Below are 18,001 nucleotides of genomic sequence, written 5' to 3' on the forward strand. Positions count from 1 at the left end.
AGTTAGGAATAGACTGAAACCACTATTTTTCAGGATTGATTGATTGATCGGTTGATTGATCAGTTTTTGCAGTTTTCAGGTCTATTCTTTGATTCTAGCAGGATTTTTTATTGAAGCCCTTTACGACTGGTTACAAATTATATTAGAAAACCCATTAGCATTCCTTTTAGGCTTTATGTTGTAATTAGGTTAATTTAAAAACAATATGTCAATGGAAGACCACAGGATAAAACATAAAACTGAGAGAGAGAGAGAGAGAGAGAGAGAGAGAGACAGAGAGAGAGGGAGAGAGAGAGAGACTGTAATACATGTAGTGCTGGAGGAGGCGGGGCATCGTGCCTTTTGTTGATGCTGCTGCATGAGACTGTATTCACTTCTGCCTGTGGGATGCTGAGAAAGACTCTTTACAACACTGAAACCTACATCACCTAGAGCTTTTCTATTCATTACAGCAATTTAACTTTCATAGGAACATGGGAATTTGGGAATATACTCTTTATTTTACCACCACAACCTGCCTATGGAGTGGTAAGAAACCTAATGGAAATTTTATTATGAAATACCCGTGAGATTTGTTGAATTATTGGTTTTTTTCTCTTTTGCTCTATTTAAGTTATTTGAAGTCAAACTGTTCAATAATATTTCCTGCTTACTTGTAAGATTAGTGTTACATGTCTGCTGTATTTGGATTTCAATATTTCAGCTGCAACTGTGACATCAATTAAAATTGATGTTTTGGTTTGAGACTTGTTAGTTGAGGATACAGGCCAGAATGCCAATTCAGGTTAATAGGTAAGGACAATATTTAAATCTGATCAAATGTAAGGTCATTATGTTGGCAGTTTACATTTGCACATGTACAGTATGTATACCATTTATAATGTTGCTTGAATCTGCTTTGCTAGTCAGGTTATCTTAATTTTTCTAATTTTTATAATAAAGGGTCTTTGACTGAGTCTTTGAAGATGCGGTTACACTGGATGCATTGTATTTGTTTACAGTAAAATATCTCTGGTACTGGCAAGGGAGTCCAGCTCTCTGGTTTCTTTGTTAGACACTCATGAATCACAGATGGCTTTTTGAATAAAGAAAAGGCCTGACGTAATCTAGAGGATGTCCACGGTGGAATTAGATTATGAATGGATGTGATCTTAAGGGAATTACACTGGGAAAAAGATCCCTTTAATTATCCAGCTAGATGAGAGAGGGCGCTGACTGAACTTTGGGAAAGAAAGTAGAGTTACCTTTTTTCATTTGCTTTTTACATACAAAAAGTACTTTAACATCTTTAACATAATATCTTCACGAGTTACATCAAAGTTCTCTATGCTGTTTGTTGTCCAAATCTGGCAAATGTTAAAAATAGTTCAAACAGGGAGTTAGATGCATACTTAAGGAAAGTGGATGAGTTCAATCAGTCAGACTTCCTGGTGGAGATTTAATCACTGAAACCCAGCAGAAAAGCTTTGATGAGAGCTTCAGATCAATACACGTACATCCAAATGAGCTGGAACAGCTGCCTCTGTTGATTTGCAAGCGTTCTCCTGAATATCTCATTCACTGCACGCTGCAAACCTCTTCTGGAAGCAGTTTGCAGTGCAGAATAACTCGAGGTGAAACTCTGCAACCGTGTCACATTGTTCATTCTCTGACAGTGTCACTTCAGGGAGAGCAGCAGAGGAGACTCTACAGAGACTTGATGAAAGACTATAACCCACTGGAGAGACCTGTGTTCAATGACACACACTCACTCACTGTGTATTTCAGCTTCAGTCTCATGCAGATTATGGATGTGGTAAGTTAATTCAGTAATAAAAGATGAAACACCCTGATAAAGTATGACCATGAACAATGTTTTAGGATAATCCAAGTACATTTCTTCCACCATCAGGTTATACCAAATCCAAATCACTCTAGTCTTTAGTCTTTTTTGCAAAGAAAATGTCCACTGATTGTCACGCACAAAATGTTCTGTTCACTTTGAAATCCACCAAGATTACAGCAGTTTGTTGCTGCGGGTACTGTACATATTTAATGTTTTGGAAATGTACATGCATAGTCACATTTTACATTAAACTAGGATGAGGGAAAGCATTTTAGCATAAAATATGGAAGTGAGGAAAGGTAGCATCAAGCTTTCGAAGATTGCAACATAAATATTTTGGAAAGCCACGACAGATCATTTGTCACAGTTCATGCAGCAATAGAACTTGAAGGGTAAATGCCATATTGAATTTTACACAGATGAAAATTAAGCTGTGAGGGATAGATCTACAGTCTGTACAATTGCATACACTGGATAAAAGTCCTAAATTGAGTTTGTCTGCACTGATTTTTTTTTTGAAAGATTTTTCATCAGCTGAACAACTGGCATGCCCTTAAACAACAGTACAATCCATTGAATGCACTGTACTTCTGTCCCTATAGCCTTTTTTCTGTCAAAAATTAAATATGGCACTTACTGAGGTCTATCATTTCAGTTCAATATAATAATTTTCTGTAGTAACATTAAGGTTTTATTAGACAGACAAGTTCAAGCATCTCACAATTGATCAGCTCAACAGTATTCTGATAGATGTGAAAAAAATCATAAAACTGCCTCAAATTACATTAACTACATTCCCTTTGAAAAAAGTGGGCACTGAAATGTAATGAATGTGCACATGCACTGTACTTCAAATCTACACTGAACAAAATTATAAACGCAACACTTTTGATTTTGCCCCCATTTTTCATGAGCTGAACTCAAAGATCTAAGACTTTTTCTATGTACACAAAAGGCCTATTTCTCTCAAATATTGCTTTAAAAAAAAAACTTGCAGATAATATAATACTAATGAAATAAAAAGTCACTAAAGTATAAAGAGAGTTTAAAGAGAGTCTTAAAGAGAGTTTGACAGTTTCTTAACACACTCAAAAGTGATTATGAAATGATTAAGAAAGCACTCTACATTTCAATAATACATATTAATCTAATTGTAGTTAACGTGTGTCCTCTTTTTAACAGTATGCTAAAGCATACTCTTAGTTATAGTGTCTCAGGGGTTAAGACCATGTAAAATACTATTTTAAAACATGTTTTGGAGTTCTTTAATCATCTATTCAGTTTTCATGAGAGTGCATCTGTCCATCTACAGGATGAGAAGAATCAAGTACTTACAACCAACATCTGGTTGCAGCTGGTAAGACACCAACACCTATCACTGTCTGTCTGACAGACTGCTCACCAGCAATGCAGTGAAACAGTCATGTTTAATGTGACTTGTGAGACCTCTCTGTGGGTCTGTTATTAATAGCTGAATGTTAATAACTGTGAAGGTGATGCAATGGATTTGTCTCTGCTTCCATGACAGTCCTTCAAATGCTGTCCTTGGTCAATGCTGTACACCAGCAAGTGTGCCTATGAATCTGAAACCCTTAGTAACTGCATTTAAAGATCTAAGCAGTCTATCAGTAAATATAAATTGCATCTAATTTACATTTATTTGACTCTGCTCCATTAAAAAATCTTAACAGAATATAAATTGAATGAACTATGAATTATAATTCATGTATACAGCTTCATAAAATTTCTGCCCAAAGAAACCTTCTGTATGTGCATGTAATCTCTTTAGATTCTGATGATTATTTGACATATCTAACGCTTAAAGAAGACTATACAGAGATTGATGTTCAGATTCAAGTTAATATCATGCCTAATTCAGTTTGCACCCAGCATACATTTTTAAGTGTAAATTGCCTTGTTGTTCCTGATTGACAATGATGAAGTGATCTTCTCTTTATTTTAGTACTGGTATGACTACTATCTTCACTGGAACATGTCTGAATATCCCGGAGTGACGAATGTACGATTTCCTGACAGTCAGATCTGGAAGCCTGACATCTTACTGTATAACAGGTTTGTTATCTTCACACAGAGAGTAATCGATAAACCCATATGTATATGTGACCCTGGACCACAAAACCAGTCATAAGGGTCAATTGTTTGAAGTTGAGATAAATACGCTTTCCATTGATATATGGTTTGTTATGATAGGGCAATATTTGGCCGAGATACAACTATTTGAAAATCTGGAATCTGAGGGTGCAAAAAAATCAAAATATTGAGAAAATCGCCTTTAAAGTTGTCCGAATGAAGTTCTTAGCAATGCATATTACTAATCAAAAATTTAGTTTTGATATATTTACGGTAGGAAATTACAAAATATCTTCATGGAACATGATCTTTACTTAATGTCCTAATGATTTTTTGCATTAAAAAAAAATCTATAATTTTGACCCATGCAATGTATTGTTAGCTATTGCTACAAATATACCCCAGCGACTTAAGACTGGTTTTGTGGTCCAGGGTCACATATGACTTATCAAAAAAGAGTTCCATAGAAACCAAACATACCTTTAGAAGTTTAAACCCTGTTTGTGAACGATTTCTTGAGAGTTAGTAAATTGCCTGAAAAAAAAAAGTGCTGGTAACAGTAAAAGGACACTGAGTTTGCACTACGCCATGGAAAACAAAGGTTTGGCCTCATTTGTCCCTGTCTACTGGAAAAGCAGTAGCAGATGGTAAAGTGAATCTGCCACAGAAGATGAAGAGTTTGCCACTATATGTTGAGGTCAAATGAATCAAGTCAGTTAATCGCTGAATGGAAACTAAAATGGAATCAAATTAGATGTTATACATCCACTGGAATATTTATTTATTGAAAAAGCATTCATTTTGTTAGTGAATCTTGGTTATGTTGGTTTAGCAGCCTGGCCCACTGTGGTCTTTTCTATGGGAATTTCTGAGACCGAATTCTTTATTCTCAAACATGCCTCCATTATCTGAATGAGAATTAATTTAGACAAACACATTTACATAATTGGAACATAAACCTGAACATGTCACAAGGCAATTTTGATTTGTCATTTCCCTGAAATCCAGTACTTACTGCACAGCCATTAGTGGTGCAAAATAATTCAGTGTAGATGAAATGCATTTACTTTGCATTGGACTAATCGGAAGTGTTTCTAAGTGTTCCTCTGAGATGTTCATAAATCATCGTTGTGTTCTTTTTTACTTAAAACGATTCTTGTGTTCCTCACAGTGCTGATGAAAGGTTTGATGCCACATTTCATACTAATGTGCTGGTGAATTCCTCTGGTGCCTGCCAATACCTACCACCAGGTACGTTTTAGATGTTTATGATGCCACAAGTAATTTTTCCCACTTGATCTAGAAAAAAAAAGAGTTTTATTCTACAAGGGGAGGATTGCTATGAAAGCCTTTTTCAGATCAGAGTTAAAAATAAAATACGTATTTGTGTGATAATTAAAAACAAAGAATGAAGTCAGACTCTGAACTAAGTCACAGTTGAAAGATAAAGTATAAAATTCCAAAATTAAATTCACAATTACAAAAACGAAAGTCAGAATCATGAGAAATTTAGTCACACACAATTACTTGGTGAAGACAGCCAAGTTGAGATGAACTTCACTACTCGCTTTATCTCGATAACTGTCCAATTATAGGACACTTTTGGTTGTGGAAGTAAAATGTATATTGCTGACAAATAGGGTGTTTATGGTGTGACAAACTAAAAAGCTTTCCTTTGGCAAGATGCTGCATCAGCATCATTAATATCAGTACGATCCAAAACCACTTTTGTATTGGCCTGCAACATACAAAAAAAAAAAAATGCATAGTACTCATTTATATTATGCAAAATCAGCAAATATGATTTTATGATAATATGGAAAGCTACATATACCTTTTCCTTATAGGTTTGCCTTATTGACAAACTATTTGATGTGAATGGAGATTTGCCTGTGCAGCATTCACCTCTACTACATCATTTACTTTTCTCGCTGTGAAAGCTGAAGCAGGCTCTATCCTGAGATAAACATTTGATTCATGAGTGGATGTAGTCCAGGCAGTGAGTTTGCACTAAATTCTTTTTGTAGTGACTTTGAAGAGATTGCCTTCTCTTGAACCTCCATAAAGCTTTGTCAGAAGCCTATTATGCTTTATGGCAAAAGAAAGCAAGGAAGCATAGAGGGAAGATGATGTATTAAACAATCAACGGTTTGAGTCTTTACTGGCACCTTCAATTTAAGATCGTCTTATTGAACGGTTCCCCCGATGTTCATTTTCATCACCATTATGGTTTATAGAAATCGAATTTTCAAAGTTCACTTATATGACGAAGTAATATTACTCATAATTATGATGATTAATGTTAAGTATGTTTTGTTATAGTTGTTACTATTATGACTTTAAGGGCTTTAAGGAAGATCTGTTTTATTACTCTCCACTAAAAATTTTCCACATCAGTCAGTTCCCATTTCTGTTCGCAGGGATATTCAAAAGCACCTGCTACATCGATGTCCGCTGGTTCCCCTTTGATCTTCAGAGGTGTGATTTGAAGTTTGGCTCCTGGACGTATGGGGGATGGTCTCTGGACCTGCAGATGATTGATGCTGACATCACGGGATATATTGCAAATGGAGAGTGGGACCTTGTGGGTAGGGTGATATACATTATTCATTATAATGTGCATTATTAACCCTTATGCTATACTGAAAATCCGTTACCCAATTTGGTGTTCCCGGTTAAAAGTGACCAGCATTTTGAAAATTGCTTGTAAAGCTCTCATAATGCTATATTATTACCAAATCTTGTATTCAATCATTTTGTGAACTTGATTTCTTTCAATCACAACAGGTTTTGTATTGCTTTTTGAATCTGATCGGTCATAGGCCTCATTGATCTGTACTTATGCACCTCAGTTTGTGAGTGAAAAAAGCATCATTTCTGGATAACTGAGATGCACAGGCTCAGATCAATGAAGCTCAATCATTTCCAAAATGAAATACAAAATCTGTGCTAGTTGAAAGAAAACAAGTGGATAAAAAAGTCAATATTTGGTAATAATATAGCATATTGAGAGATTTGCAAGCATATTTTTTGGTAGGATAGCCATTTTTGACCAGGACCACTCTGTTTCACTAAGTTTTATTCCAATGCAATAATCTTAACTAGTGTTTTTTTTTAAAGAAAATATTTTCCAAGTCAAAATGAAGGAACATGCAATGAGGGTTAGAAGAGTCAGAAATCTCTTGCAATCTTTATCAGTATTTTGTTGTTTTCATCACTTACAGTATTTTAGCCTTCCCTTGTGAAAATAAGAAAATATGTATACTCATAGATAATATTAATGAAAGCCCACTTAAACAAATAAAGAGAGTACACTGTCATGACTGTTTTTTTTGTTTTTTCATTTACAAAGTGCACTATGCAATTGTAATAAGTTTTAAATTAAAATACATTTGAAATCATGCTTTAGTAATCTGTTGTTGGGTTTTAAAGAAGTACACTTATTTTGATGTGTTGAATAACATGTAAAGTACTTGATTAGAATTTTTATTGTAGTGAGTTATTAGATATTTCATTTGAAGTTGATATATTTTAAATGCACTATCGAATACATGCCTAGTAGAAACTACATTAATTTATATTTCATTTGACATTAACACTTGTCAGGGCATTCAGCAATACACTATAACCATATTTCATATTTAAGACAATAGAAGAAATTATGAAATTACATATAAAGATGTACTAAAGTCCTTCTTAAATGGGTCAAAAAAGGACCCACGAAAGCTCAGCTGCATTTAATATAAATGTAAACTATATTGCATTTTAATTTAAAGGGGTCATATGATGTTGCTAAAAAGAACATTATTTTGTGTATTTGGTGTAATGAAATGTGTTTATGCGGTTTAAGGTTCAAAAAACACATTATTTTCCACATACTGTACATTATTGTTTTTTGCAACTTTACAGATCTTCTTTATGCATCTTTATTCTATATGACCCCTTTAAATGAAATTAACGTCCAATTAAGTATCAGAAACAATACATTCAACTTGCACACAGGTATATTATTTCAATAATAAGTACTTTAGTATGCTTAAAGGGATAGCTCACCCAAAAGTGACAATTCTGTCATTAATTACTTACCTTCATGCCGTTCCAAACCCATAAGGCCTTTGTTCATCTTCAGAACACAAATTATGATATTTTTGATGAAACTCGAGAGCTTTCTGACCCTCCATAGACAGTAATGCAACTGACACGTTCAAGGCCCAGAAACGTAGTAAGGACATCGTTAAAATAGTCCATGTTACATCAGTGGTTCAACCTTAATGTTATGAAGCTACCAAAATACCTTTTGTGTGCAAAGAAAACAAAAATAATGACTTTATTCAACAATTTCTTCTCTTCCGTGTAAGTCTTTGATGTGTGTTCACAACAGTACCACGACACAAGCGTGTGCATTCCGCTGCTTGCAAACAAGCCTCAGCGCATCCGGATTCTACGTCAAAACACCGGCTCCTGCGTCAGCAGCACCACACGCATCCATGCTACTCTCCTGACTGACACGGAAGAGAAGAAATAGTTGAATAAAGCTGTGAAAAAAAGTTATCTGTTTTTTTAAGATTTTTCTTTTATAAGGTATGATAAATAAGACAGCACTGCATTTGCTAGTTAAGCAAATGCACAATATATTAAGCACAATATAAGGCAATATTAAGCACAATATATGATTTTTGCACTGACCTTCAACAATGTGAATGTACAGTAACAGTGTTGAATGGTAATTGCACAAAATAATTTTCTAACATTGCCTGTTATATGTTACACAGAGGTTCCAGGTCGAAGGAATGAGAAATTCTATGACTGCTGCAAGGAGCCGTACCCAGATGTAACTTTCACGGTGGTGATGCGGAGACGGACACTATACTACGGTCTAAATCTGCTTATCCCCTGTGTGCTCATCTCTACTCTGGCCCTGCTGGTCTTCCTGCTGCCTGCTGACTCAGGCGAGAAGATCTCTCTTGGTGAGCTACACACTTAGTGCCTTTGTCATCATTTTAAAATGCTAATGTTAGATGTGATTATAAAGTGGTGTCGTTGTAATTTTTATGTTAATAATAGTGAATTGTATTCATTCAAGTGTGCATTTACATATGTGCATTTAGTTTGAAATGTCATGTTTTCTTCAACTTCCTTGCCTAGAATTGTCTCCTTTTGGGAAACCGGCAAGACATTGAAGGAAATGATACACACTTCACCTTTAAAAGGGTTTATTATGGGAGTTAAGCATGACCAGCCTCTGCCATAACCAGAAGTGCATAAATGTCACGTTTGCCATTTTAAAAATCATTAATTTTATTTCTCACACCGGCGAACCTCTCCATCCTATTTTTTGCTGACTTAGTGAAATATCCACATTTAAACCGACATCATATGAAATTCACTTTGGCACAGGCACACAATTTATGCCGACATCCCTGTAAGCTACTGTAAGTGGCGTGTAGTGAGAGTGATGGCTTGCCAAAGATCGCTTCAGTGATTAATGCAGTTGGAGAGCTCTGAAGGCCAAATGCCTCTATTTATCTGGCCTGCTGGATTTAGAGGATGCTGCCATAGTGAATGAGGGAACGCTCTGGAAGAGACTGAACCTGAAGTCACAGCAGAACACAATTTATTTTATTTTTTCGTTTTGTCATTTCTAAATGGTATTAGTGGGATGAGGCTGCCAACATTACTTTCCACAGAGTGAGTCATTGGCTGTTGCTCTGTGAGTTACTCAAGATCAATACTCTAAATGCCAGCAATTAGCCGACTTTGTATGATACAGTACATTGAAGATTTTATTTATTTATTTTATTTATTTATTTAGTCATTTAGCAGACGCTTTTATCCAAAGCGACTTACAAATGAGGACAATAAAAGCAGTCAAAAACTAACAAAAGAGCAACAATATATAAGTGCAAATGACAAGTCTCGGTTAGCCTAACGCAGTACACGTAGCAAGGTGTATATATATATATATATATATACATATATATATATACACATATATATATACATACATACACACATACATATATATACACACATACACACACACATATATATATATATATATATTCATTTCATTTTATATAGCTCTGCTTAATTTTTTATCTAAGTAGTGCACTAAAGGAATCTATTTTCTGGTAACCAAATTAAGACTTAAAACTGCTTAAGACTTAATTGCTTTTTTTGCATTCTTTTTCATCACAGTAGCCACTTATGTAGGGGAGACTGGGGCTAGTTGTCACACTTTTTACTCCAAGAGAATATTTCTCATAGTGGGTCTATTTTTGGACAGTAACCACATATTAGATGGATAGAATTCATAGAAATATACTGATTTAGTTTGCACTGGTTGTTTGAAACTGACATACTATATTTAGTTCAGTCATGAAACTCTAGATGGCTCGGGCTGATACTGTAGGTCCTTTACATGCAATCTGCTAGCAATCACATAATTTACTGTGGGGCACAAGCAGATTGGCCTCTGCTGATTTTGTAGCCAATAGGCTTGCTTGCTCACCATTTAAATAGCCTGGTTCAGTGTTCGCTGTAAGCTGGTCCTTCAGAGTTCCTCTGAATCCCTCCACCTCCTCCAGCTCCACCTGTCTAGATCTGCTACGGGCTTTATGTGTGCCTTTATTCATGCAGTAGCAGCATATCTTACCTCCTCACATCAGTGTGTTTGTGTATCTATTGGCAGTAGCATGTCCATTCTAAAACTAGTAAGAGTTGTCATGATTGAAATAGCTCTTGCAACAGCAAGCCTTTATCTGTTTACAGTTTTATGGTTTCATGTGAAAATGTGTCTGTCACATGTACAATGAGGGAGTAATATATATGTTTTGATTGTCAGGGATCACAGTCCTGCTCTCTCTGACAGTTTTCATGCTTCTGGTAGCAGAGATAATGCCCGCAACATCAGACTCTGTGCCTTTAATAGGTAAGTCCAACCTACGATGTACATAATGATATCAAATGTGTGATCGACTGAACTGAATTAAGTGACATGTTATAATAATTTGGTCAAACCACTTTGCATAGCCTTATAAATCACTGTAAAGGAGAACTTTTGTAGTAAACTTCAAAAACAATTGGGAACACTTATGAGAGCTGATTTTAATAACTTATTTGAATTAGTAATTGATACAAGCCATCTGAATAAAGTCAGTAAAATGAACTTTGCAACATTACCGACCCTATAATGCTGCAATAATTTAATCCTTTGTTGAAAAGAAATTCACTTAATTGTATTAAATGTGTACTTGTACTTTAAATCTTAAAAGTATATTTTCTAAAAACTGTACTTGCAGATAATGCAACATTAATAAAATAAAAGGCCACTTAAGTGTACTTTTCATTAATGTTTCTTAACACACTTTAAAAAGGCACTTTGTATTATATTAATTATTATATTAATGTCAAATTTAAAAAAAATTTTAAGTACATTTTAAATTGCTTTAATAACCTTTCGTTGTGCTTTAAAGTACACTTTTTAATGTGTTGACTATCATACTAAGCACATGTAAAGTACTTGATTAACTGTAGCGTTACTTAAGTAGGTCTGAAAAGCACTAATGTTTAGCGAAATGAATTTTATATAAATTCAAACTATAAGATTTTCATTTAATTGCAAGTTCAGTTAAGAGTCAAAAGACTGCATCGAGTTTGCATGTAATTATATTCTTTTAAATATTATTTCAGTAAAAAGTACTCTTTTTAAAAGTATGCTAAAGTGTGCTTCTTTTTCACAAGGGAACACTTACATCAGTTTGTGAAAACAAAGGTAAATGTGTCCATTAAAAAAAATAAAAAATAAAAAACAACTTTGGGGAGAACATGGTACGATAATGGTATCAGATGGTAATCAGGTAGTACTTTGGGTTATATATAGTAGTCAACATTTGAAGTGGATCAAAAAAGTTCATCAAACAACTTTGATGAAAGGTTTTGATCCACTTCAAATGCTGACTAGCGTATACCACAGTATTGAAATTAATGTATGATGCAATTAATATGGTTCTAATCTATGGTACAAAGATTTTAAAGGAATTACAGTACCATGGCTCATTTTTAAAATATCACAATAGTACCTGTCTGCATTTACAAGGGAAATGTATGAGTAGCCACACAACTGTTGCCCCATTGTAAGTGCATTTCTGTCAACAATTTATTTTTTATTTTTTTTACAAACTCTAACCTTTAGTCAAAATACATTTGTGGTAATCGACAGATACTGTCAGTAGATTTTGCTTTTATTTAATCTCAGTGTCTGAAACAAGTTTTGTTTTTAGTAGGATTTTCTCTAGGTTGTTAAATGTAATTCTCTCTATCCTTTGATTAGCTCAGTATTTTGCCACCACCATGGTTATTGTTGGCCTGTCTGTGATAGCCACAGTCTGGGTATTACAATACCACTACCATGACCCGGATGGAGGAACAATGCCAAAATGGGTGAGGCATTGCTGCTTTTATTTCTTCTTACCATATAAACCCATCTGGCTGAATTGAATGGTATTTTGATTACTTCCACTAATTGGAAAACAGTGTTATTTAGTAGTTAATTTTTCTGTCAGACCCGTGTGGTGCTGTTGAACTGGTGTGCGTGGTTCCTGCGGATGAAGAGGCCTGGTGAGGACAGAGTTCGCTCAGCGTGTCACAATAAGCAGCCGCGCAGCAGCTTCTCCAGCGTGGATCTGAACATCAGCACCGGAGCCGCGCAGTCCACCAATGGAAACCTGCTGTACATCGGCTTCCGTGGAATGGATGCTATTCACTATGCCACTTCCCCCGATTCAGGGGTGATCTGCAGCCGGCTCGTCGCCACAGGTGAGGAGGATGTGCTGCTCCCTGGGGCTCAGGCGTCTTCCGTTAGTAGCGGCCCTGGAGAAAGTGAACTGTCCAAAATCTTGGATGAAGTTCGGTACATCGCCAAACGCTTCCGGGACCAAGACGAGGAGGAGAGTATGTGTAATGAGTGGAAGTTTGCAGCATCTGTCATTGACCGTCTTTGTCTCATGGCCTTTTCTCTGTTCACCATCCTCTGCACCATTGGTATCTTAATGTCTGCCCCTAATTTTGTAGAGGCCATTTCCAAAGATTTCTTTACCTGAGGCCTTCGCATAGACATTTGTGACCCTGGACCACAAAACCAGTCTTAAGTCGCTGGGGTATATTTGTAGCAATAGCCAAAAAAACATTGTATGGGTCAAAATGATCAATTTTTCTTTTATGCCAGAAATCATTAGGATATTAAGTAAAGATCATGTTCCATGAAGATATTTTGTAAATGTAGATCAATGGAAAGATTATTTATCCAGCTTTCAGATGATGTATAAATCTCAATTTTAAAAAATTGACCCTTATGACTGGTTTTGTGGTCCAGGGTCACATTTGTACTTCTCAGAGCCTCTTAAGTGTAATAACATATTTCTTTTATAGATCAACTAAAATTTGATTTGAACTAATAGTTCATCCAAAAAGGAGATTCACTTTAATTGTATGGAAAAGAGCAGCGCGAACATTTTGCTTAGGCTCTTCTTTAGTATTTCACGCAAGAAATGAATACATACAGACATGAGGATGAGTAATGATTTAGAAATTATGAACCATTCCTTATTGACTGGTCTCAACATACATGTTTTTGAGTGTTTGTGTATTAGTGTCTGTATAAATTGATGTATTAACTGAAGTGTGCACCAGAGACAGGACTGTAGCCTCATATGCACTTTATAAAAGCTTATAATTATTTTTTTTGTTTGTTTGTTTTCATAAATGAAACCATTTGCTTTACACACATGCGAACATGCATCTATGAATTTCTGTATTGTTATATCTGCCATTATGCTTTGTCTATACATCTCACTGCTGTTATATGTCTTTCGTTGTACGTCTTATAACTGCTGGAGAATCAGTCAGTATATGTGATGATATGAAGGTGGAGATTTCTAACCTTTCCCCCCAAAAAAATATTGTACAGTATAATGACAAATAAACATATTTTTGTAGGTTGAATATGATTTGTCAAACTTATTAAATGTGTTAAAACCAGCAAAATGTTGTGACTGAAAATCACTACATTAACCACTCAGATAGGAAAACACAATACTAGTCTTTCTGTCGAACTTCATTTAACAACTTGTTTGTTTTCATAAATGAAACCATTTGCTTTACACACATGCAAACATGCATCTATGAGTTTCTGTATTGTTATATCTGCCATTATGCTTTGTCTATACATCTCACTGCTGTTATATGTCTTTCGTTGTACGTCTTATAACTGCTGGAGAATCAGTCAGTATATGTGATGATATGAAGGTGGAGATTTCTAACCTTTCCCCCCAAAAAAATATTGTACAGTATAATGACAAATAAACATATTTTTGTAGGTTGAATATGATTTGTCAAACTTATTAAATGTGTTAAAACCAGCAAAATGTTGTGACTGAAAATCACTACATTAACCACTCAGATAGGAAAACACAATACTAGTCTTTCTGTCGAACTTCATTTAACAACTTGTTCTTATATCATAAATACCAGAATATTGTTTGACATATAGAGAGTGTGTAACATCTCCATCTGGTGGCTGGTAATAAAACTGTGTAATATGAGACACTGCAAAGCCAGGACATGTTTGGGTCACAAATGCTACACACTATATTACATTACCATATGCCTTTATTAATTTTTAGATGCTATTTTTGTGGCATTTTTCTTTCTTTTTTTTTCTGGTTCCCTCAGCATATCATCCCAAACTTAAATTATTCATCTAATTATAATCTGGAAAAACAGTTCCCTTTTTAGGTCTCATTTATAAATGTATGTAGTATAAATAAGTTCTTTCACTCTAAAAATGATTCAGCAACATAAAGTGGTGAATTCGGTTAAAAAACATGATGTTATACATATTTACATTTATTCATTTATTATTATATTTATTCATATATTATTATTTATATATTATTTTATTATTTAATAAAAATAATTAAACTTTTAACAGTGAAAAGCGTGAAGGAAATGCTTAAATTATTCCCCCAGATGCGTAAGGGAATTTCTACCACAAAATTAAAATTATATTGTTTTCTATTATTGTATTGTTTCAGTGCAGTGGCAAGTGGTGTCCATACTTTACAACAGTAAATATAAACTTTAAATATGAATAAATTATCAAATGATTGTATATTTGTATTCTGTAGGGTGAAAATTTGTGCCTATCTAAAAGTTAACATACAATTTAATTCAATTGTTTAAACAAATTTTAAAAAAAAAAGTGTTATATTTTTAGAAAACGTTGTTCCCCAAATTTATCTCTGCATAAATTTACCAAGAGTCTGTGGTATTATGCTGATAACAAATTTGATATATTTTAGTTTAAATTTTAATTAATATTTTCACATTTTCCCATGAGCTTGAAGCTCAGCCCTGTCTGGATTTGTCTGGATTTGTGCTAATTTGTCTGTAGTGATAATGCCTCCTTTGATCGAAATCAATTAAAAACAAAAATGTGATTAACATTTAACTGAATACAGCACATTTAACAAAATTTAAATGCATAGGAATAAAATGTATGGTTAAAAAATATGCATGTTCTGCCTCTTGTTTGCCACTCCATCTGAACAATTACCCAATTGCTTTCATTATTATTTTTTTTCAGGACCAACTATATAAAAACATTAATAACAATCCTGGCAGTGATAAATATTACCATGAACTGCTTAGGTTCAATAAATTGATATGACACAGGCTGAATAGGAAAACTGATATTCTGTAAATACATAAATACATAAACATAAAATACATAAAAGAGTGCGGACGACCGGGACGGAGCGGATCAAGTGGTGGAAGCTCTCTGAGAACAAGGATCAACTAAGGGGCACCCTTAGACTCGACGACGTGGGCCTTGACCAGCTGGTGGACGCCATCTGGAGCGACGTGGTCAGCCGAATCCACGACGCGGCGAGTGGCGCCCTCGGAAAAACGAAGCCGGGAAAGCGGAGGATTGACAAGCAAATTTGGTGGTGGAACATCAAAGTGCAAAAGGCAGTCAAGGAGAAGAAAGCGGCTTTCAAAGCGTGGCACCCAGTGGCGGTTCTACATTGAATCCTCATCCGCCAATCCAAAGCGCCCACCCCGTCTCTGGCCCCATCATGCCGATCACGACAGTGGAAGTGGAGACAGCCATTAAGAAGATGAAGAACGGGAAAACAACCGGTCCCGACGATATCCCATCGAAGCCTGGAAACTCCTTGGGCGCAGAGGTGCCGAGACCCTCGCCGTCATTTTCAACCGAATGGTTGACGAAGGTGCAGCCCCGACGACCTGGACGACCAGCACAACAGTACCCATTTGGAAGTGTAAGGGCGATGTCGCGGAATGCTCCAACTACCGGCCGATTCGCCTTTTATGCCACGCCATGAAGATTTTCACATATACCATGTTTGGTCTCTATGAATTCATCTTCGGATGATCTAATTGAGAGTGTATATTATATGTTTATACCTATGCAACATATTAGTGTTCTAAGAATCTTTAGTAGTTTTTGCATCAACACCCAATTAAATTGCATATGCAAAATACCATGCTCTAAGACAAAGAGTCGTAAACTTTCCCTCCAAAAGTGAAAGTCACCATTGGCTCTGTGGCCTCCCGGAGGTGTGAGCTCAATAGGAGATAAAGCGCTCACATCAGTGACCCGCCTCAGTCAGTCTGCGGTTCTGTTAGATTCTGAGAAGATGAGGATGTGAGCTAGAACGCTTCTGCAACCCTTAAGTCTGCACCAGGCTTCGGCCTTGTCTTTACATTCACCAACAGTATTTTCTGTGGCCACGAAAATATCCTTACACTTACACTGAATGTTCGCTGGACAAACAGATTAGTTGAGGGCAATTTAATTCTGCTACAGTTACTACTGGCAGCTCATATAAATAATTGTAATTAATCATAATTAATTGTATATGGAATGCGGGCCTCAGACGAAATGAGCCATCAGCATTGACGGCAAAGATCTGAAGAAGGCGACCAGTTTCAAGTATCTTGGATCTGTCATCAGCAGTGACGGCGACACCGTCCCGGACGCCCGAACACGAGTCAACGCTGCCTGGACGAAATGGCGCCAAGTCACCGGCGTCCTGTGCGATCGACGAATGCCCATTCGAATGAAAGCCAAGATTTACAAGACCATGGTACGTCCCATAGCCCTCTATGGATCGGAGTGTTGGCCAGCAACATCCAAGCACGAGCAGGCCCTTCACGCAATGGAAATGCGAATGCTGCGATGGTGTCTTGATCTGACCCGATGGGACCACTTGACAAACGAAGATGTCAGAAAGCGGATGGTGGAGAAGATGCGAGAAGGACGACTCCGGTGGTATGGCCACATCGTAAGAAGCGATGAAGGATCGGTGGCGAGAACAGCACTCCGGCAAGCGACCACGCGGAAGGCCCAAGAAGCGATGGCTCAACCGTTTGAAGGACGATATGCGGCACGGCAACATCGCCCCAGAGGATGCTCTGAACCGAGCCAAATGGAGACGGGCGTGCAGAACAGCAGACCCTGCACCCAAGCGGGGAAATCGCTAGGAAGTATAGAAGTATAGTCTCAGTAAACTACTAGTTTAGTAGTTTTATACTGCAAGTATACTCGTAAGTTTTTTTAAGTGAACTTTACATCATACTTTAAGTATACTACTATGTCCCTATTTAGGTATTAATTTGTATACATTTTGTTATATGAATATCAAAAGATATCAAAAGAAAGAACAGGGTATCTGCTTGTAAACAAAAAAATTTTATTCTAGCTTCATGCATTCTTTTTTTAAACACTTGAATGTGGGTAAGTTTCATAAATAAAAAATAATGAAATAAACAACATTTTGAACAAAAAGCTGAAAAAAGACTATGAATTGGATTCAGAATGATAATCAAAACGTAGATAAAGTCGATCAACACCCCAAAGTTTGACAGTTATTATTACCTCTTCATTGGTCGACATTACATCAACGTTACACAGTTTTGATGCTGTTTTATGTCTGATGATCGTGTTAGATTACATGTGGAAGCATAACACCCCAAAGCTTGACAGTTATTATTACCTCT

General features: G+C 36.0%; 1 protein-coding gene and 1 pseudogene across 1 annotated transcript; both read left to right on the forward strand.

Moving 5' to 3' along the window:
* Positions 1-403: 403 nt before the first annotated feature.
* LOC107748270 (neuronal acetylcholine receptor subunit alpha-7-like) lies at positions 404-13,017 on the forward strand. The gene is made up of 10 exons (XM_016563002.1): positions 404-528; positions 1,656-1,795; positions 3,138-3,182; positions 3,789-3,898; positions 5,088-5,167; positions 6,337-6,504; positions 8,689-8,883; positions 10,761-10,847; positions 12,249-12,358; positions 12,481-13,017. Exons 1-10 carry the CDS (start codon positions 474-476, stop codon positions 13,015-13,017), a joined length of 1,527 nt encoding a protein of 508 aa, XP_016418488.1. The 5' UTR covers positions 404-473.
* Positions 13,018-16,053: 3,036 nt separating this feature from the next.
* Positions 16,054-17,485, forward strand: LOC107748268 (uncharacterized; annotated as a pseudogene).
* Positions 17,486-18,001: the final 516 nt, after the last annotated feature.

Source organism: Sinocyclocheilus rhinocerous, unplaced genomic scaffold, assembly GCF_001515625.1.
Source record: "Sinocyclocheilus rhinocerous isolate Xijiao unplaced genomic scaffold, SAMN03320098_v1.1 scaffold830, whole genome shotgun sequence".
In the NCBI taxonomy this organism is placed as follows: Eukaryota; Metazoa; Chordata; class Actinopteri; order Cypriniformes; family Cyprinidae; genus Sinocyclocheilus; species Sinocyclocheilus rhinocerous.

Bases quoted from the DNA above. Each gene is read 5' to 3' on its own strand.
- LOC107748270 (XM_016563002.1), top strand. From the start codon at position 474: ATGGGAATTTGGGAATATACTCTTTATTTTACCACCACAACCTGCCTA. The intron at 529-1,655 runs GTAAGAAACCTA...ATTCTCTGACAG, and splicing joins CACAACCTGCCTATGGAGTG to TGTCACTTCAGGGAGAGCAG. The intron at 3,183-3,788 runs GTAAGACACCAA...TCTTTATTTTAG, and splicing joins CCAACATCTGGTTGCAGCTG to TACTGGTATGACTACTATCT.